General features: G+C 36.1%; 1 protein-coding gene across 2 annotated transcripts in view; it reads right to left on the reverse strand.

The window, feature by feature from the left end:
- SNX4 (sorting nexin 4) overlaps window positions 1-21,964 on the reverse strand; it is a 70,196-nt gene that overhangs the window by 10,685 nt on the left and 37,547 nt on the right. For both annotated transcript variants that reach the window (XM_072728748.1, XM_072728671.1), the window contains exons 8-10: window positions 19,492-19,553; window positions 4,100-4,165; window positions 755-844 (exon numbers count right to left, since the gene is read on the reverse strand). In XM_072728748.1, the coding sequence (XP_072584849.1) occupies window positions 755-844; window positions 4,100-4,165; window positions 19,492-19,553 (218 nt within the window). The remainder of the gene's footprint in view (window positions 1-754; window positions 845-4,099; window positions 4,166-19,491; window positions 19,554-21,964) is intronic.

Genomic DNA, 21,964 nt, shown 5'->3' on the forward strand with positions numbered 1-21,964 from the left:
TTCTTACATTGCTTTTAAAAGTGACAGGAAAATAACCAAAGTGGCTGTGACCAAAAGCCATCTATTCCAAGAAAATTATTCATTTTTCAAAATTGGGCAGAAAAAGTATACTAATTTCTTCTTAAATAGAACTGTGTACCAGAGAATGTTTGGCTCCGTAGGAGATACCATAAAAAGAGAAGACAAAGTGCTGATATTAAGAACGAATACAACCTTAAGAGGATAAGCAGATGTGGAAAAAACCACAGAATAAAAATGGCAACATATTGCCTAGTGACAGGGCTACATACACTCAATCTGTATTTTGCAATCAATCTTCAAACTTAAAAAAGTAGAAAGAACAACATACAGACAGACCTGGAGACTGACGAGTTTTATCAAAATTATGTTTCAAGAACAGGGTTGTCTTTTTTTTTTTTTTTTAAGATCTTATTTATTTATTAGAGAGACAGAGAGAGAGAACAAGCAGAGGGAGAAGCAGGGGGAGAGGGAAAGACAGACACCCCATTGAGCTTGAAGGAGGGAGGCTCAATCCCAGAACCCCAAGATCATGACCACCCAGATGCCCCAAACAGGGCTTGCTTTAAATATCTATGCCTAGCACTCTGCAATACAGAGGAATACAATGAGACCTCATTCAATACCTGGGGGGTGAATTCATTCAAAAACCACCTTACTATCTTTATTTTCTGGAAATGTATGAAAAGAGTGGTGACCAGCCACAGGGCTGCATCTGTACATTTACCATACTTACCGCAATGCTTCTGCATAAAACAGATACTCCTTTAACTGATCTGCATAATGTTCTTCATCTTCCAAAATATCATCTATAGAAGATGCATACCTATTTAAAAAACGATGCACACAAACTTTTATCACAATACAAAGTATTAATGATCAGAAGAAGCGCTATTCAAAGTGTGGTCCATAGACCATTTGCTACCCATCAGTAACAAAAGTAAGTACACAAAGTGAGAATAGCATTCAGAAACATTCATGGCAATGTTTAATTATCATAAAAATTTTACTGAATTTTACCAAAATGTTTTAATCAGCAATGGCTTGGAAATAAAAAACAAACAAAAAAAGGTCCTTCTTACAGGCAGCTTAAGAAGCACCTAAGACTATACTATCTTTTGTTCAAAGGTATTTTATGAAAGGGCTACAAAACCTGTAGAAAAAATAAGAGTTTAGTATAATTGGTGCTCAAATGTTCCTGGCAGCAACTATATACAGTAATGCCAAAAGCTACAAAAAGGAAAAATAGAGTAAAGAAGATTACAAAAAACTTGAGTAGTCTTATTTTATACTAATTTCCAATAGCAACTTCTGTTTTGACACAGACAAACCCCTCATTATCATCCCATTCTCGTTCCTGGACTTGACTGAGTCCTTCCTTGTACAGAAAGTGCAGCTCTCCACCCTGCTTCTCCAAATCTTACAAGGACATATCTCAGCACCTCTAGGAAATCTTCCCAGACTACTTAAGTCCTTAGTCATCACTCCACGTTTAATCTTTTATTTTTTAAAGATAGTTTATTTATTTGAGAAAAAGAGAGCACGCACACTCCCATGAGTGGGGGTGAGGGACAGAGGGAAAGGGAGAAGCAGACTCCTTGCTGTGCAGGGAGGGCTCAGGTCTCGATCCCAGGATCATGACCTGAGCCAGAGTCAGCCACTTAACCAACTGAGCTACCGAGGTCCCCCCGACCTTCCGATCTTTTATCAACAATTCAGAACCTAAATTTTATCAAATGTCTCGTGAGTTGGTTTTATTTCTTCAATCATATTATAAATTCCTTAAGGACATGGGTTATATCATGTGCTACTTCTGTATGGTATAATAGGCAACTTTTTTTTCTTTTCTTTTTTTTTTTTCAAATTAATTCTCATTTGTTAGCATGGGAAGAAAAGAAAAATATACCCTATGTCTCCAGACCTGCTTCATCTTCTCTAACACTAACTCCCCAGGAGTTCTTATCTTTTGATAAGCAAAATGTTTAATTTTGATAAAGAACAATTTATCACTTAAAATTTTTTTTCTTTTCATGTTCTCTTTAAGAAATCTTTACTAATTTGAAGGTTGCAACAACATTCTCATGTATTTTCTATTAAAAGCTATACTTTTAGCTTTTATACTTATGTATATGATTCAAATTGCATTAGTTTTTTTTTTAAGATTTTATTTTTATTTATTTGACACAGAGAGAAAGAGCGAGCACACAGTAGGTGGAACGACAGAGAGATGGGGGAGAGGGAGAAGCGGGCTCTCTAAGCAGAAAGCCCAGTGCAGGGACAGATCCCAGGATCATGACCTGAACCAAAGGCAGGCACTTAACAGACTAAGCCACCCAGGTGCCCCTAAATTGCATTAGTTTTTAGTAACATATAAGATATAGCTCTAGGCTTTTTTTTTTCCCATGTAGATAATTCCAGAACCCATTTCTTAAAATGCACTATTTAAAAAAAAAAAAAAAATTATTTATTTATTTGAGAGAGAAAGAGAGGAGAGAGTATGAGCAGGAGGAAGACAGAGAAGCAGGCTCCCCACTGAGCAGGGAGCACCCTGGGATCATGACATAAGCCAAAGGCAGACACTTAACTGGACTGAGCCACCCAGGCACTCCGAAATGTACTATTTAAATGCCAGTCTATTTTGGGACTTTATTCTGTTCCATTGATCTGCTTCCCTTTATGTCAATACCTATCTTGATAATTGTACCTTTATAGTAAGTCTTGAAATCAGGTAAGATATTCCAGGTTTGTTCTTCCTCAAGACTGTTTTGGCTACTCTAAGTCCTTTAAATTTCCATGTAAGTTTTAGAATTAGTATACCAATTCCTTTAAAAAGTTATCAGAATTTTGATTGGGACTGCAGTTTGGGAAGAATGAACATATTAACACTACTGAGTCTTCCAACCCATGAACACATATATTTATTCTCTCCATTTATTTAGGTCTTTAAAACTTTCTCTCAGTAGCAGTTTTTTTTAAAGATTTATTTTTTCATGAGAGACAGAGATAGTGGCAGCGGCACAGGCTGAGGGAGGAGAAGCAGGCTCCATGCAGGGAACCCGATGTTATTTATATATTAAGTCTTCAGTGTAGAGGTATTTCACATCTTTCATGAAATTAATCCGTAATATTTTGTTTTGATGCTATTATAAAAAGTATTGTTTTCCAATTTTCATTTTCCAATTATTGTTGCTAGTATATAAAAACTTGTTTTTATATATTGATCTTGTATTCCGCATCCCTGTCAAATTCAGTTGTTAGGGGCAGTCTGGGTGGCTCAGCGGTTTAAGCGCCTGCCTTCGGCCTGGGGCATGATCCTGGAGACCTGGGATGGAGTCCCACGTCGGGCTCCCTGCGTGGAGCCTGCTGCTCCCTCTGCCTGTCTCTGCCTCTCTCTCTCTCTCTCTCTCTCTCTCTCTCTCTGTGTGTGTCTATCATGAATAAATAAATAAAATCTTAAAAAAAATAATTCAGTTGTTAGTTCTATAATATTTTTGGCCGATTCTTTATGATTTTCCATGTAAAAGATCCTGTTAACTACAAAAAAAAGATATTTTTAATTCTTCCTAAGATTTATGCCTTTTATTTGATTTTCTTGCCTCTTTCTTGCCTAACTAGGACCTCCAGTACAATGTTTACTAGCAGTGGTAAGAGCAGACAACCTTGTCTTCCTCCTTGATCTTAGGAAAAAGCATCAGTATTTCACTATTAAGTACAATATTATCTATAAGTTTTCAAAATTTCACTATTAGGTACAATAGTAGCTTTAAGTTTTAAACTGAAGAAATTCCTTTTATTCCTAGTTTGATGAGAATTTTTATTATGAGTGGATGTTCAAATGTTTTTCTACATGTATTGAAATAAATATGCATGTTTTCTTCTTTATTCTACTAATATATGAATCGGACTGATTTTTTAATGTTTTAAATTAACTTTGCATTCCTGAAATAAACTTGTGTAAGTCAGATCTGGATACACAGCGTATAATGTAAAAGTCAGCGAACTTGATAAAAACAAAAGAATCACTAACATTTCACCACTAAACTTTACCTTGGGTTTTACCTTAAATGCTCTAGGTACTTACACATCCATATGGTGACCCGCACTCTGCAGTCCATCCCCCATTTCTTTTTCTATGGCACTCCACTCACTAGGGAAAAAAAGATAAAACCAAACAAACCATGAATTAGATATGGAATATTATTAAATGGAGTATTTCATAAGATTTTTTCTTTCTAGCTAGCTTTTAGACAATACTGGATTTGGATTTATTTCCTGTGACCCAAATATGTTGCTTTCCCCTTAAGTCTAACAACTAAATGCAGGTGAAAGCTTTAAATTGTTATTTCAAAAACTGCTATCTGCTGCTGCTAAGTGCAAAGTATCACACAAAAACAGCTTCTGCTTATAGACAACTTTCTCAGCTAGGGTCCCTGTTTAAGTCAATTGTAGAGTTTTAAGAAACTATGCATGCTAATCTTGCTCTTGATCTACTTAATCAGAATCTCTGGGGGTATGTATACTTTCTAAAGTTCCATGGATGATTCTGATGAATGCATTTCAGCTAACAAAAAAAAAAAAAAAACAATTGTCCAGAAACTTTAGGTACGCAGTAAAGCTTCAGTAGCACTAAAATAGATGAGAAAGTCTACTGAGAGAGAGAGAGAGAGAGAGAGAGGCGCAGAGACACAGGCAGAAGGAGAAACAGGTTCCATGCAGGGAGCCTGACGAGGGACTTGATCCCGGATCTCCAGGATCATGCCCTGGGCCAAAGGCAGGCTCTAAACTGCTGAGCCACCCAGGGAATCCCAAGATTTTTTCCTTTTTTTTTAATTTTTAAGTAATCTCTATACCAAACGTGGGGTTTGAACTCACAACCAACCCCAAGATCAAGAGTCACATGTTCTAGCAACAGAGCCAGCTAGGCACCTCTTGTTGTTATTTCTATGGAATGCTTCTCAAAGAAATTCTTTTTGGGGAGTTTATTATGTATATTATAGTAAACTAAAAAAATAAATCTATATCCCATATCCCAAGAAGTTACATAATTTGATATATTTCCTTACAGTCTTTTTATTTACTCATTTTAATTGGCTGAGATCATATGATATGCAATTTTGTATCATGCTTTTTTCCACTCAGTGTTTTCCCATATTATTAAAACAATTTATTCTAACATTGTTTCATATGGCAACTCAATTTTTTTATACCATTTCCTAGTATTGCAGGCAATTATTTGTAATTTTCCTCCTACCTAAAAATTACATAAGCTTCTTCAATTGTACCATATCAAAGAAAAAAATTTAAGCACTATTTTAATATGTAGTGTTTAAACACATTTTTGTTGCTGAAATATCAGATTATATACTTATAGTGTTAGAATGAAGAAAATCTCACATGATTTTTAGTGCTGTCAAAGCAAAACAAACATAAATCACCTATGCACAATATTATGGTTATGATTAAATAACAAAACAGGTAAGGCTCCCTCTAATAATTTTCTTTCCTTATGTTTGTAACTATTCTCAAGACAGTAATAGCAACTTTTTTTTTTTTTTTTTTACTAAAGCCACATTTATAATGCTTACAGGACAACTGTTTTTATATACCTCTGTCATCTCAAATTCAATATATCCAAAGCCCTGTTATTCACATGAAAAAGGAGCCTATGGGTTTTGGCAGATGACAAATATAACTAGCCAAATATGAAATGCAGCACAGTTAATGTAACTGTAGGTTACATGTAAGATTCTCTCTCTCCCTCTTGCTCTGTCCCTTTCCCTGTCCCTACCTCCCTCTAAAAAAAAGAGAAAATAAAAAAGAACTAAGAATAGTCCAGATCAAATGTCTACTGGATATCCCACAAGTACTTCATTCATCTAATTAATCTTTGAACACCTTACTATGCACTACCAACTCAAGGCCAACATAATCAAATTTAATTCCTTTGTTTACCAAACAAGACTAAAAACTAGTTCAAGGAAGACAGAACTTACACTTTATCACATATGTATGCCTAGTAAGTAATTTATGCCTAATAAATACATATTTATAGCTTGTAGGTAAAATGAAAACAATAAGTGAATTAACAAAATGTGAAGAGGGAAACATGTACTGGATTCTGTGTATTAGCACAAGGCCTCTCCCCTCAAGGTACATATAGTCCTAACCCTCTGCTACTCAAACTGTGGTCTAGCAATAGCATCACCTAAGATTTCATTAGAAATGCAGGATCACAGGGGTGCCTGGGTGGCTTCACTGGTCAAGCATCTGCCTTTAACTCAGGTCATGATCCCAGAATCCTGGGACTGAGCCCCAACTCAGGCTCCCTGCTCAGCGAGGAGTATACTTCTCTCTCTCTCTCTCTCTCTCAATAAACAAACAAATAAATAAAATCTTTAAGAAAAAAAAGAAAAAGAAATGCAGGATCACAGAAACGATTCCAGATCTACTGCATCAAAATATTCATTTTACATACCTCTATCACCTAAAATTCAATATATATAGCTCAGGATAGTTCTCCAGGTGATCGGTATGCCCATTAAAATTTAAGAAGCACTGCTAAAAAAAAGATGCTTTTTTTTTTTTTGAAGGATTTTATTTATTCACGAGAGACACAGACACAGGCAGAGGGAGAAGCAGGCTTCACGCAGAGAGCCCGACATGGGACTCCATCCCGAGTCTCCAGGATCAGGCCCTGGGCTGAAGGCGGCACTAAACCGCTGAGCTACTCGGGCTGCCCTAAAAAAAGATTCTAATCTGGGGTTCAAGGTTATGTCTAGGATTGGAAATAGAAAACGTTAACCAGTTTATTGGGGAGAGGAGGAAATCACTAACATACAAGGAACTATTAAAGGGTAGTTGACTTAACATCAACATTATAAGAGGAATAAGGAATGCCTGGGTGGCTCAGTGGTTGAGCACCTGCCTTTGGCCTGGGGCGTGATCCTGGAGTCCTGGGATGGAGTCCCACATCAGGCTCCCTACATGGAGCCTGCTTCTCCCTCTGCCTGTGTCTCTGCCTCTGTGTGTCTCTCATGAATAAATAAATAAAATTTAAAAAAACCCAAATCATAATAATGAATGAATCTTAAAGCAGTTTAATGAATGAGTAATTGTCACAGATAAACTGTATCAAAAAGGGTCTTGGATCTTTTGTACAATCTGAAGACAATTATGGACTTTTTCCCTAAGAAGGAAAAAAATCATAAACACAAAATTTGGAAGAAACTTCTGACAAGCTGAAGTCCATCTTCACCTCTTAAGGGGCGCCTAGCTGGCTCAGTCAGTAGAGCAAGCAACTCTTGATCTTGGAGTTATATATTCAAGCCCCATACTTGGAGTAGAGATTACTTAAAAATAAAATCTTAAAAAAAGACTTATGAATTGTAAAAACCACCAAGGCCCCTCCTACTCCAGCACTTTACAATTCCATTAAAAGTAAGAAAGAAAAAGACTTCAAAAATGCCCAAGCATCAAAATTTAGGACAAGAATTGAAAATATTATTTTAACAAAAATAAAAGTTTAGAAATAAATCTACTCACCCAATCAGATTTTCATTAGGGATAGAGGTACAGAGGGAAAGTCTCCAGCCTAAGCAGATCTGTGGTTAATAGGTTTGATGTTTACAGTGCTATAGAAGATTTCATGTAAACATAAAGTTCCATACTAAAAAAGGATCTGGAAATCACTCCCTATGTAATCCCAAAATTGGATATTTAAAATCAGGTTCAGGGATCTAACACTGATTATTCCAAGTCAGGCAGCTGTTCAGACACAGACCTGAGACTAAAATCAACTGCCAATAGTGTTCTATTAATCCCAAACTATGACATTTCCTTTTTGTTTCCTTAATCAAAAGAATTCTTTACCCCCTCCCACAATGCATATAACTAAAAAATTAAAAACACATGATCATTAAATGAAATAGATCCTGTGTCTGTGAGCATGCATGACAAGTGCATGACAAGTTTTGTGTATCCATGATCATGTGTCTTTGCACATGGCTTTTTGAAATAAATTTCCCAGAATCCCTTGTAAGAAATTATACCAATTAAATCTGAAAGAGATTTTTTTTTTATCGCTTCTATATGGATTTATAACCTATGAATTAAGACGAGTATTTTTAAAGGTTCAACTAACAGAATCCACCAATTCAGGCTATGAGCTCCTAACACCTTTCATTAGCTACAAACGCAGTTACCAGGACTGAAAACTCTTTCCCCTCTTTTTTCTAAGTCTTTTTTTTAAGATTTTATTTTTTCATGAGAACACAGAGAGAGAGGCAGAGACACAGGCAGAGGCAGAGGGAGAAGCAGGCTCCATGCAGGGAGCCCAATGCGGGACTCGATCCCAGGTCTTCAGGATCACGCCCTGGGCTGAAGGCAGACGCTCAACCGCTGAGCCACCCAGTTGTCCCTTTTCTAAGTCTTTTGGAGAGTGAATCCCACCTATGTATTCAGTCCAATTCCGAACAAGTGGATCTGAAAGTTCCTAGTTCAGTCTAAAACTAGTGAAAATAAATATAAGTCCTATAAAGTACCTGTGGGGAATGGCCCTTTGGCCTATCCTATATCAGATCAAGTGCTGTAATGCAGGGAGAAGCTGCAAAAAGGCCAGGAACTCAAGAAGAGCACACAAAGAACACCTGACCTACAAAAAACAAAACAAAAAACAACAAAACAACAAAAAAAGAAATTAACAGGGATCTCTGGGTGGCACAGCGGTTTGGTGCCTGCCTTTGGCCCAGGGCGCGATCCTGGAGACCCAGGATCGAATCCCACATCGGGCTCCCGGTGCATGGAGCCTGCTTCTCCCTCTGCCTGTGTCTCTGCCTCTCTCTCTCTCTCTCTCTCTGTGACTATCATAAATAAAAATTAAAAAAAAAATTAACAGCAATGTATGACAGAAAATATTATAAAACTTTCCCCATTTCCTTTCTGTGCACCTAATTCCTGCTTATTTCTTCCACATATTTTCACGTCAAGTGCATGTAAGTCAAATAAGTGTATGTCTCATCAACTGTCTTCTTAACCTGGACAGTTTTTTTCCACTCACAAAACAATGCATCTTCTTAGTCCATCCTCTCACTCCAATCTCTCATTTAGCAACAAGCCATAATTTTATAAAATTACTTGAGATACAGGTTGAAAAATTTTAATTAAGAAACAAAGCTTAGGGCAGCCCGGGTGGCTCAGCGGTTTAGCACCACCTTCAGCCCAGGGTGTGATCCAGGAGACCTGGGATCGAGTCCCACATCGGGCTCCCTGCATGGAGCCTGCTTCTCCCTCTGCCTGTGTCTGGGACTCTCGGTGTGTGTGTCTTTCATGAATAAATAAAACTAAAAAAAAAAAGAAAAGAAAAGAAACAAAGCTTATGCGGGGCGGGGGGGGGGGGGGCACCTGGCTGGCTCAGTGGGTAGAGTGCAATTCTTGACCTCAGGGTTCTAAGTCTGAAGCCCACATGGTGTGTAGAGATTACTTAGTATCTTTAAAGGGTGGTTCAGTTGGTTAAGCACCTGACTTGTGATATCAGCTCAGGTCTTGATCTCAGGGTTTGAGTTCAAGCCCCACCTTAGGCTCCACTTAAAAAATAAAGGGATGCTTGGGTGGTTGAGCATCTGTCTTTGGCCCAGAATGTGATCTCAGGATCCTGGGATCGAGTCCCACATCGGGCTCCCTGCAGGGCGCCTGCTTCTCCCTCTATGTCTCTGCCTCTCTCTCAGAATAAAAAAAAATAAAAAAATAAAAAATAAATAGCCTTTAAAAAAAAAGAAACAAAGCTGATGAAAAGCAGCTTTATATTTCTTCCCCTCTCAAATTTCAAACCAAAAATAACAAATTAAGTTTTTTCCCAATTATTTAACACTCAACTTGAATTTTTTCATTACTCTTAAAGGTCAGTGGCATTGAAAAAGATAAAAAACATTCCCCTATCAACTGGCACTACTCAGAGATCCTCTCTCACATTCCTGATTAATACCCCGAACAGTGCTTTTCAAACTGGGATACTTCATAATGGATATTTGAAGCCATACGATAAACATGGCACAATTGTTCTGAAGAATGAATTTTTTTTTACTTTCACATTTGAGGAGTGGAAAGTTTTACATATATATGTAAACAACTGTAGATGTTTTATGCAATAAGATGCAAATTTAGCACGTACTGATATAACTCAAGCCTTCAAAGAGATTATGCTCTTGCCACAGGTCCTTCTAGCCAACCCCCGGTGAAGCTGGTAAGGGGAAGTAAAGCATGGTACACCAGAACCTGTGTTACCAAGTTTAAGACTTCTCTGCATTTGAGAGAGACTGCTCTGTATCACTCCCCTCGAGCTTTCTAACCAAAGAATCACCTGACTTGTTCTCACCAGAGACACCTGCTTCACTGAGACAGAGGCCAGCTAATGTTGCCTCCTACAACTTAACACTCCTCTGCTTTAGGAACTCTGTATCTTCCCTGTCTTCTCTATCTACCCTTTCCCCCCAGTTCCCCCATGCAAAACACAACAGGTTCTGTTTCTCCCCTTCAAGAAAAACCCCTTAAAAGTCTAATTAGTAACTTACTGTCTTCCCTTCCTTAATACTTTCCTTATTCTTAGAATTACTACAATATAACATCATACCACTTAAATAAATTGCTCTCCAAATTAACACCAAAGATTTACTTACCATTTTCCCTTTTTATCAGACTCAATTCCTCTACAGTAGGACTCTAATTTCTTCTTTAAGTGTTCCCTTCACTTGCTTGACACTGCACACTTCTAGTTCCTCACCAATTTTCCAATGTCTCCCTCACTGGTTCTTTTTCTTTGCCTGATCCCCCAGCCCTCCCTTTTTTTAAGATTTTAGAAAATAATCTCTATACGCAGTGTAGGGCTCAAACTCACAACCCTGAGATCAAGAGTTGCATGCTCTACCAACTGAGACAGTCAGGGGCCCCTCTACATGATCCTTGAACACAAGAGGTATTTCCCAAGGTTTGGCCCTGAATCTCTCATAGACTTACTCTAAACCCTTAACATTATTACCTAACTCTACAATTTCCAATATCACTCTATTAAGATTCATCCGTTATACATAATTCATATTCTCACCAACCTCTTACACTGCAGATTCTAATTGCTTGACAGAAATCTTTTTTTTTTGACAGAAATCTTTAATTCAAATGCAATCTATCCAAAACAGAACCCTTTCATGCATCCCTCAACCGTGCTATTTCTCCTTTATTGTCTATCACAATCTCTCTAGTCACTCAGCTGCTCACAAGTTAAATCTTAGTATCCCAGCACCTACTATGGTAGCAGGAGTCCAGCAAATACGTCTACTAGGAACCACTCTGGTTCAGGCTCTTGATCACCTGTTTAAGTTACCTCAACTGTCCTAGTCTCTCTGGCTCACTTTTCATAAAATATTTTAGATCTAAAATGGTTTTCTATTAACTTATTGAGTTGGCAAAAAGACCAAATTGTACATTTCATCATGAGAAATTAATGCAAATTATTCTCTTTGAAATTTGATTCAACCAAGTGACCTTTTATCCACTTGTTTCTCAAATTAATACAAGTCCATTTTTCTAGTATACTAAATGTGCTAGCTTTGGGAGTATCTGATTTATGTTAAATTTTTTTTCTTGCTGGTTTTATTTTTTATTTTTTTTAATATTTTATTTATTTATTAGAGACAGACAGAGAGAGAGAGAGAGAGAGAGAGAGAGGCAGAGGGAGAAGCAGGCTCCATGCAGGGAGCCTGACATGGGACTCAATCCAGGGTCTCCAGGATCACGCCCTGGGCTGAAGGTGATGCTAAACTACTAAGCCACCAGGGCTGCCGGCTGGTTTTATTTTTAAGCAAGCTCTACACCCAATGCAAGACTCAAACTTACAACCCATGCTCTACGGACTAAGCCAGCCTGGTCCCCCCTGTTAACTTTCAAATGAGGTTATTCCCAAGCTTAACTGGAGTTCCACTCTGGGATTATTTTAAAAATCAGAGTGGATGCATGTGCATAAGTCCAAATGCAACTGCAGATAAGTCAAACATAATGAAGAAGATGACTACTATCTATCTTTCTTCCCATTATGCTATTCCTTCACGTTTAGCCATATATTCCTGGTTACATGTTTATAGTATCAATACACTTCTCTTCATTAAAAAATATCTCTTCAACAAATGGCATTGAGGAAACTGGACAGCTATATGCAAAAGAATGAAACTGGACCACTCTCACATAAAAATAAATTCAACATGGATTAAAGAAACGTGAGACCTGAAACAATAAAAATCCTTGCAGAGAGCACAAACATTAGTCTCTGATGTTGCCATAGCAATATTTTTCTAGATAGCTTCCTGAGGCAAGGGAAATAAAAACAAAACAAACTACTGGGACTACAACACAATAAAAAGTCTCTACACAGAAAAGGAAACAATCAACAAAACTAAAAGTCAACTGTCAGAATGGGAGAAGATAGATGCAAATGATATATCTGATAAAGAGTTAGTATCTAAAATAAAGAACTGATACAATTCAATACACAAAAAAATAATCCAATTTAAAAATGGGCAGAAGACATGAACAGACATTTCTCCAAAGAAGACATACAGATGGCCATAGACACATGAAAAGATGTTCAATGTCACTCAATATCAGGGAAATGCAAATCAAAACCATGATGAGCTATTACCTTGCACCTGTCAGAATGGCTAAAATCAAAAACATAACAAACAGCAAGCGTTGGTGAGGATGTGGAGAAAACAGAACCCTCTGGCACTGTTAGTAGGAATGCAAACTGGTGTAGACACTGAAAAACTATGGAGGTTCCCCAAAAATTAAAGATGGAAATACCATATGATCCAGCAAATATACTACTGGGTACTCACCCCAAAAATACAAAAACACTAACTCAAAGGAATACATGCACCCCATGTATTGCAGCATTATTTATAATAGCAAAACTATGGAAGCAACCCAAGTGTTCATCAAAAGATAAATGGACAAAGAAGATGTGGTATATATATAATGGAATATTATTCTGCCATAAAAAAGAATGAAATCTTGCCATCTGCAATGACATGGATAGAGCTACAGAGTATAAAGTGAAATAAGTCAGTCAAAGAAAGACAAATATCATATGATCTCACTCATATGTGGAATTAAGGAACAAAACAAATAGGCAAAACAAAACAAAACAAAACAAAACAAAAAGACAGAGACAAACCAAGAAACAGACTCTTAACTATAGAGAACAAACTGATGGTTACCAGAGGGGAGGTGGGTGGAGGGATGAATCAAACAGATGATGGGGATTAAAGAATACATTTCATGATGAAAAAAAATATCATATAATCCTTTTTTTAAAAAAAGATTTTATTTATTTATTCATAGACACAGAGAGAGAGAGAGGCAGAGACACAGGCAGAGGGAGAAGCAGGCTCCACGCAGGGAGCCCGATGTGGGACTCGATCCCGGGTCTCCAGGATCACACCCCAGGCTGCAGGCGGCGCCAAACTGCTGCGCCACCGGGGCTGCCTGTCATATAATCCTAATATTGTCCCAACCTGCATTTAGTTTCAATGTACTGATCAACCAAAGACTTATGGATAATATGCTACTCTCATAAGTTAAATAAATTTGGCTCCATATCTCGTATCTGACATTCAAATAAATTTCAGACAAATCAAAAATTTATGAAACCACAAAAAACGTAGAAGGAATGAGAAGTAGTTTTGTAATCCATAGTGAGCAAAACCTCATTAAGACATACACAAAAACCAGAGGCTATTGTTTTTGAAAGGAGAAAAATTAATCATCTATATATAATTGAATGTAATTAATATATTTCTGTATATCAAAAGCCACCATAAGAAAAGTCAAAATACATATGACAAAAGTGGGGAAAAAAATTACAAATCATTTCACAAAGTTCTAATTCTCCCAAAAGATAAAGAACTCCTATACATCAACTAAGAAACCAATTAGCCCATCATCACTCTCAGTGCAGTATGCTTGTCCCTCTCCTTCCTCCTCCTGCTCCTCCTCCCATTCGTGCTCTCTCTCTCAAATAAAAATCTAAAAAGAAAAAACAAAAAACAAGAAACCAGCCCAATAGAAAAAAAAAAAGAGAGAGAGAGAGCAAAAGATAAGTACAGGCAGATTATAAAATTTTTTAAAAAGTTTGACTTCATTCAAAATTAAAGAAATGCAAATACAACTACAGTGAGAAATCATAAAAAAAAAAGTGAGAAATCATTACTCATCATTAGTCTGGTAAAGACAAAAGTTTGCTAAAACTCTTGAGTAATACTGTAAGAAAACAGATACTAATACATTGCTGGTGAGAGGTTAATAGCTTTTATACAGGTAAATTTGGCAATATCTACCAAAACTACAAATGCAATTACCCTTAGAGCCAGTAACAATACCTGTAGAACCCATAGAATTTTATCATACAAATATGCTAATACATGTAGAAAATGACACGAACAAGAATATTTATTGCATTAGACTAGAAATAATTAACAAAATGAAATTAGTTAAGTAAATTATGATCCTCCTTCTCCTCAATAAAACTCAGTAGTTATTTACTGATAACAATCTATCTTGCAGAGCAATTCTTAAGGAAAAAAAATAAGGCAAAACAAGTGAACATAGCAATGTATACAACATGCTCCCTTTCCATTAAAAACAAAAAAGAAAATGCAGGTGTTTGTATATTAATATATTTATAGTTTTAGATTTTACTAGAGGGATACATAAGAGACCAAAAAACTAGTATTAGCTGTCTCAGAGGAGACCTGGATGGTTAGCAGACAAGGGAGATTTTTCCCTGTAAAAGCTTTTATTCCTGTTGAATTTTGTGCCATATGAATGTATTACTTATTTAAAAATGTAAAATGGATCATTTTTAAATTAATTCAATCAAAAGGACTTATAATGGAACTTTAACAAGGATATTTTCTTATAAAAAGATTCGGATAACCACTTCTTAAATGTCACCACCAAAATAAAACACAGAAAAAAATTGCAAAAAGAAAGGTTCAAAAATAACCAAAATATGTAAGCACTATACACAAGTAGATTTTCTAAATTACTTTACACTAAAATTACCCCAAGATGGAAAAACTCATCTTGCAAAATCCTTCAGAAATTATAAAGTAACACCAAGAAAGAAAAAAAAAAAGAAAATCACTAATTCTATAAAACAGTGATTTCTAATGAAATCTTCTTGGGAATTCTCCCAACAAAGTAAAGAGCACTGGTCACTGATGCAGAGTAGTTTCATTTTTATCTGCTCAATATATTGGACTTGTGTTTTTTTACACTTTTAAAAAAAGATTTTATTTATTTGTTTGTTTGACAGGGAGAGAGAGACAGAACAAGCACAAGCACGGGCAGGGGGCTGGCAGAGGGAGAGAGAGAAGCAGGGAGGCTCCCCACTGAGCAGGGAGCCAGATGTCCTGGGATCATGACTTGAGCTCAAGGCAGACACTTTGACTGAGCACCTACATGCATCAAGGACTACTTTTTCTTTTCTTTTCTTTTCTTTTTTAAGATTTTATTTATTTATTCATGAGAGAAACAGAGAGAGAGAGAGAGACAGAGGCAGAGACACAGGCAGAGGAAGAAGCAGGCTCCATGCAGGGAGCCCGACGCGGGACTCAATCCCGGGACCCCAGGATCAGGGCCTGGACTGAAAGCAGCACTAAACAGCTGAGCCACCCAGGCTGCCCCAGACTTCTTACTTTTTATTGAAAGAAATACTTTAAAACAAAAACTTTTAAAACTACTACTATAGGACATCATTTCAAAACAAAACTCTGATTTTTATATCGTAAAGAGCTAGTTACTTGAAAAGACAGAACTGGTATATCTTTAGCCAGACTCAAGAAAAAAGAAAAAAGAGACTCAAAATCAGAAATGAAGGAGGAGAAATAAAAACCAACATCTCACTCACACTCACACACACACAGAAATCAGTAAGAAAAAATTAGTATAAATCAAAACCACAATGAAATATCACCTCATACCTGTTGGAATGTCTAAAATAAAAAACACAAGAACTAACTACAAAAAAACCCCAACACCATAGGTATAAAAAGAATTATGAGAATATTATGAAAAATCATATATGCCAACAAATTGAACAACCTAGGAGAAACTAGAAAATTCCTAGAAACATAGCCCTCCAAAACTGAATAAGAAATAGAAAATTTGAACAGATTATTAGCAAAGAAAATGAAACAGTAATTTTTAATAATCCCAACAAACAAAAGTCCAGGATCAGATGGCTGCACAAGTGAATTCTATCAAACACTTAAAAAATCGCTAATACCTATTCTTCTCAAACTATTCCAAATAAATAAAAGAGGAAGGAAAACTTCCAATTCATTCTATAAGGACAGCACTGCCCTGATACCAAAACTAGACAGATACTTCCAAAACAAAACAAAAACCTGATATCTCTGATGAACATAGATGCAAAACCCTCAATAAAACATCAGCAAACCAAATCCAACAATACAATAAAAGGATTTTTCCCCACAAACGGGGTTTATTCTAGAGATACAAAGGTAGTTCAATATTCACAAATCAATCAACATGAAATATCATATTAACAAGAGAAAGAATAAAAACCAAGAAATCGTCTCCATAAATGCAGAAAAAGCATTTGACAAAGTATTACACCCATTCTTGATATTCCCCAGAGAGTGCGTTTAAAAGGAACATACCACAATATAATAAAAGCCATATATGAAAAATCCATAGGTAACATCATACTCGACACTGAAAAACTGAGATCTTTCCCTCCAAGATCAGTAAAGGAACAAGGATGTCAACTCGCACCACTGTTACAGTACTGGCAGTCCTAGCCACAGCAAGCAGACAAGAAAAAGGAATGAAAGTCATCCAAAGGTGCCTGGGTAGCTCAGTCAATTTTGTCTGACTTTGACTCAGGTCATGATCCCAGGGCCCTGGGATTGAGTCTCACATTGGGCTCTCTGCACAGTGGGGAGTCGGCTTCTCCCTCTATATCCCCACTGCTTGTGCTCTCTCTCTCTCTCTGAAACAAATCAATTTTAAAAAATAATAATAATTTCAAAATGTTTTAAAAGTCATCTGAATTGGTAAGGAAAACATAAAAATTTCACTATTTGCAAGTGACATGACATTATACATAGAAAACCTTAAAGACTCTACCACAAAACTACTAGAACTGCTAAATGAATTCGGTAAAGTTGCAGGACATGAAATTGATATACAGAAAACTACTATATATATTTTAAGATTTTATTTATTTATTCATGAGAGACACACAGAGAGAGGCAGAGACACAGGCAGAGGGAGGAGCAGGCTCCATGCAGGGAGCCTGATGTGGGACTTGATCCCAGGACTCCAGGATCACGCCCTGGGCTGACAGCAGATGCTCAACCGCTGAGCCACCCAGCATCCCAATATACAAAAAAACTACTACATTTCTATACACTAATAACACAGCAGAAAGAAAAATTAAGAACCATTTATAACTGCACTAAAAATAATACCTAGGAATGAACTTGACCAACGAAGTGAAAGACCTGTCATCTCTGAAAACTATAAAACATTAATGAAAGAAATTGAAGAGGACACACAAAAAAGACATTCCCTATTTATGGCTTGAAAGAACCAATATTGTTAAGATGTGCCATACTACCCAAGCAATCTATAGATTTAATGCCATCCCTATCAAAATGTCAAACAGTAGTTTTTCATGGAACCAGAACAAATAATCTGTAAAATCTGTATGGAACCACAAAAGACCCCAAATAGCCAAAACAATCTTAAGAAAGAAGAACAAAGCTGGAGGTATCACAATCCCAGATTTCAAGACATATACTACAAAGCTGTACTAATCAAAACAATATGGTACTGGCACAAAAACAGATACATACATAGATCAATGGAACAGAAGCCCAGAAATAAACACACACTAATATGGTCAATCTGCAATAAAGGAGGCAAGAATATACAATGGAAAAAAAGACAGTCTTTTCCACAAATGGTGCTGGAAAAACTGCATAGCTACGTGCAAAAGAATGAAACTGGACTACTTTCTTTCACTATCCACAAAAATAAACTCAAAATGGATTAAAGACGTAAACAGGAGACCTAAATCCATAAAACTCCTAGAAGAAAACATAGGCAGTAACATCTTTGACATTAGTCAAAGGAAATATTTTTTTCTAGCTATGTCTCCTCAGGTAAGAGGAAAAAAAAACCTAAAATAAACAATTGGGACCACACCAAAATAAAAAGCTTTTGCACAGTGAAGAAAATAATCAACAAAATGAAAACTCAACCTACTGAGAGAAAATATTTTCAAATGATATATCCGATAAAGGGTTAATATCCAAAACATATGAAGAAGCTATGCAATCCAACAGCAAAAACCCACAAATAATCCAATTAAAAATAAGCAGAAGACTTGAATAAACATTGTTTCCAAAGACACAGATGGACAACAGACACATGAAAAGATTCTCAACATCACTCATCATCAGGGAAATTTAATCAAAAGCGCAATGAGCTATCATTTCACATCTGTCAAAACAGCTAAAACCAAAATGACAAGAAGTAACAAGTGTTGGTGAGGATGTGGAAAAAAAGGAATCCTCCTGCACTGTTGGTGGGAGTGCAAACTGGTGCAACCACTATGGAACACAGTAGGAAGGTTCCTCAAAAAATTAAAAATAGTATTACCATATGATCCAGGGATTCCACTACTAGGTATTTACCCAAAGAAAATAAAAACACCAATTCAGAAAAATATATATGCACCTCTATGTATATTGCAGCATTATGTATAATAGCCAAGATACGGAAGCAACCCAAGTGTCCCTCCATAGATGAATCGATAAAGAAGATGTGAGCTAGATATATATAAATATAAATACAAACCTAGCTCACACAATGGAATATTACTCAACCATAAAAAAGAATGAAAACTTGCTACCTGCAACAACATGGATGAACCTGGAGAGTATAATGGTAAGTGAAATAAGTCAGACAGAGGGAAACAAATACTATATGATTTCACTCATATGCGGAATTTAGAAACAAAACAAAACACAAAAGAGACAGACAAAAAAAAAAACCCAGACTCAAATGCAGAGAACAAACTGATAGCTGCCAAAAGAAGGTGGGGTTGGTGGGAAATGGGTGAAATATGTGAAGGGGATTAAGAGTATAGCTATCAGATTAGCACTGAAAAATGTAAAGAATTATTGAATCATTACACCGTATACCTGAAACTAATAATAATACTGTATGTTAAGCTTACTTGAATAAAAAAATTAAGTAATTAATTATGCCATCACATAAAAAATTTAAAAAACTAAACTTAACCATTTCAGACCCAGAAATTTTCAAGAATTATAGTTCTCAAGCAAAAAGCTAATTAAAGCTAATCATTATTTTAAAAGCTTATATAATGCTTACCTGAAAACTCGTCCATAATTCCCATGCACTTTATATACACCATATAGTCGATCTGCTACTCGCTGGAATAAATTTTTAAAAGAAATTACTATTTGGTCAAAGTTATATACAGATTACTCTTTAAAAAAATCATCATTAAAAAAATGCTTAGTACAATAAACTTGGAAAATATGAAAAACTTAAATTTTCATAGTCTCATCACGGGGGGAAAAAAAAACCTACTGCGGTCATATTTATGTAATTGCTTTCATTCACACACACAAACACACACGCACATATAAATACATACACATATATAAAAATAAAGAACATATATATATATAAACATGTTTTAATTATTGTTTTAAAAATTCCTATATGAAAAGTGATATTTTTTATTTAGCAGATCAATATTATTTTTAATAACTATTACATTAAATAGCTGCATAAAAATCCACCTGGCAGTGTAAAAAATATATAAGCACTCCTTGTTGGATATTTAGCTATCCCTAATTTTTTTAGTACTATAATGTCATAATAAATATCTGAGAGTAAAGTTTTTTCTAAATTTCACATTGTTTCCTTATGATAAAGTCCTCAAAGTGAATTTACCAGGGGGGAAAATAAACGTTTTCAATTTTATTGATATTTTTATACATAAATGCTGAATACATACAACATACTTCTATGCTATTTTATCAAGATAACTCCTAACCAACACATTAGATATTTTAATAAAATTAGAATTATAATTTAGATCAAGATGAAATATACTTCCTAGGTATTCACACAAATTTTACAAAAGACAAACACCGCATACTCTCTTGCAAAGTGCTGTGGACATGAACTGAAGACCAAAAGGTAACCCCACATAAAACCCTAAACAGTAAAAAAAAAATTCCTACTATGCAAAATAAATTATTGGTACAGTTTCTAAATGTAAACCCTGAGGAGAAATTACATCCCTGATTCCTTACTCAAATGTGAATAATCTGAGGAATTAAGCATTAACCATACAACAAATCCTACCACTTTCAATACCTTAACTCAAAGTGAATGAACCAGCATTATAAATACTTGGAACAGGTGTAAGAGGAACATAAAATGTTTTCCATCCCTCCTTGGTTTGCTCTATAGGAACACATACCTACTAGACCAGAGAGCAGCACACTACAGGACTTCAGCTTGTTTCTATAAAGCATTATAAGAACATTCATATCAGCATGCTTGCTGATATGGCTGCTTTCATAGCAGAGCTGAATAGATTTAACAGGAATCATATGGCCCAAAAAGCTGAAAATATTTACTATCTGGCCTTCAGTAAAAGTCCTCCCATCCCTGCACTAGACTAGGGACAAAGCTCATAGTCTTCATTCTGCTCGAAACACTCCAGAGTTGTCCCCAGACCTTTCAACTGATTTCGCTAGGATGTTATTTCCCAATTATTTTTTTTAAACATATTGTTTTTTGTTTTTTTTTTTAATTTATGATAGTCACAGAGAGAGAGAGAGAGAGGCAGAGACACAGGCAGAGGGAGAAGCAGGCTCCATGCACCAGGAGCCCGATATGGGACTCGATCCCGGGTCTCCAGGATCGCGCCCTGGGCCAAAGGCAGGTGCCAAACCGCTGCGCCACCCAGGGATCACCCCAATTATTTTTTGAGTCCTATACAATGTCAAAGGTTGTTTCTTTTAAAGTTGTTTACCAAGTAAGTCTGGGAAACACTGAGATAACAAAATTTAATATTTTTCTTTTCTGGAGGACTTTTTAGACTTTAACACCATAGATGAATCGTGACTATTCAAAGAGAGAGATGGTTAGCACTAGAAAACATCATAGGACTGGCATTCCACAGAACAGAAAATAGAAAATGCCATTCTACACCACTAACTTTTCTAGTTCTTTGTACTTTGAAGATCAAACCTCTTCTTGAAAGCTGAGCATTTTATCATCCACTAAGATATTAAGTATGGAAGAGAGGGAGAGCACTTATTAATAACCACCTAAGAACAGAAACTACAAGCAACTTAAGTACAAAATGCAGATCCAAAACAAATGGTCAAGACAAAGTTTGTAAATCCCAAGGATTTAACAGTTTATTCTTTTAAAGTATATCTATCACTCCTGGCACCTGGTAAAAGAGGAGCTTCTACCATAGTAACTAAAACTCTGAAAAGTAATTTGGCCCACAGAGCATGCCCAAAAGAGGCAAAAGTCTTCCTACACTGAAAAGGTGAGCTACCTACCCAAGAACTAGACAACAGACACTCAGCAGTGGTTATGAGACCAGCAATATTTCTGGTATCAACTATTCAAGGAAACAAATGCATCTAGCCAACTAAAACATGAAATGACTTGTACCTAGATCATTAGGCAGTGGGAAGGAAGATGAAACAAAGAAAAAGGTATAACCAAAAATTATCATTTCTAGAGAAAAGGAAAAGCAAAAATGGCAGAGAAATAAAACAGCAATGATTAAAACCTAAAACCAAAT

The sequence above is a fragment of the Vulpes vulpes genome, chromosome 1, assembly GCF_048418805.1.
Source record: "Vulpes vulpes isolate BD-2025 chromosome 1, VulVul3, whole genome shotgun sequence".
Taxonomy (NCBI): Eukaryota; Metazoa; Chordata; class Mammalia; order Carnivora; family Canidae; genus Vulpes; species Vulpes vulpes.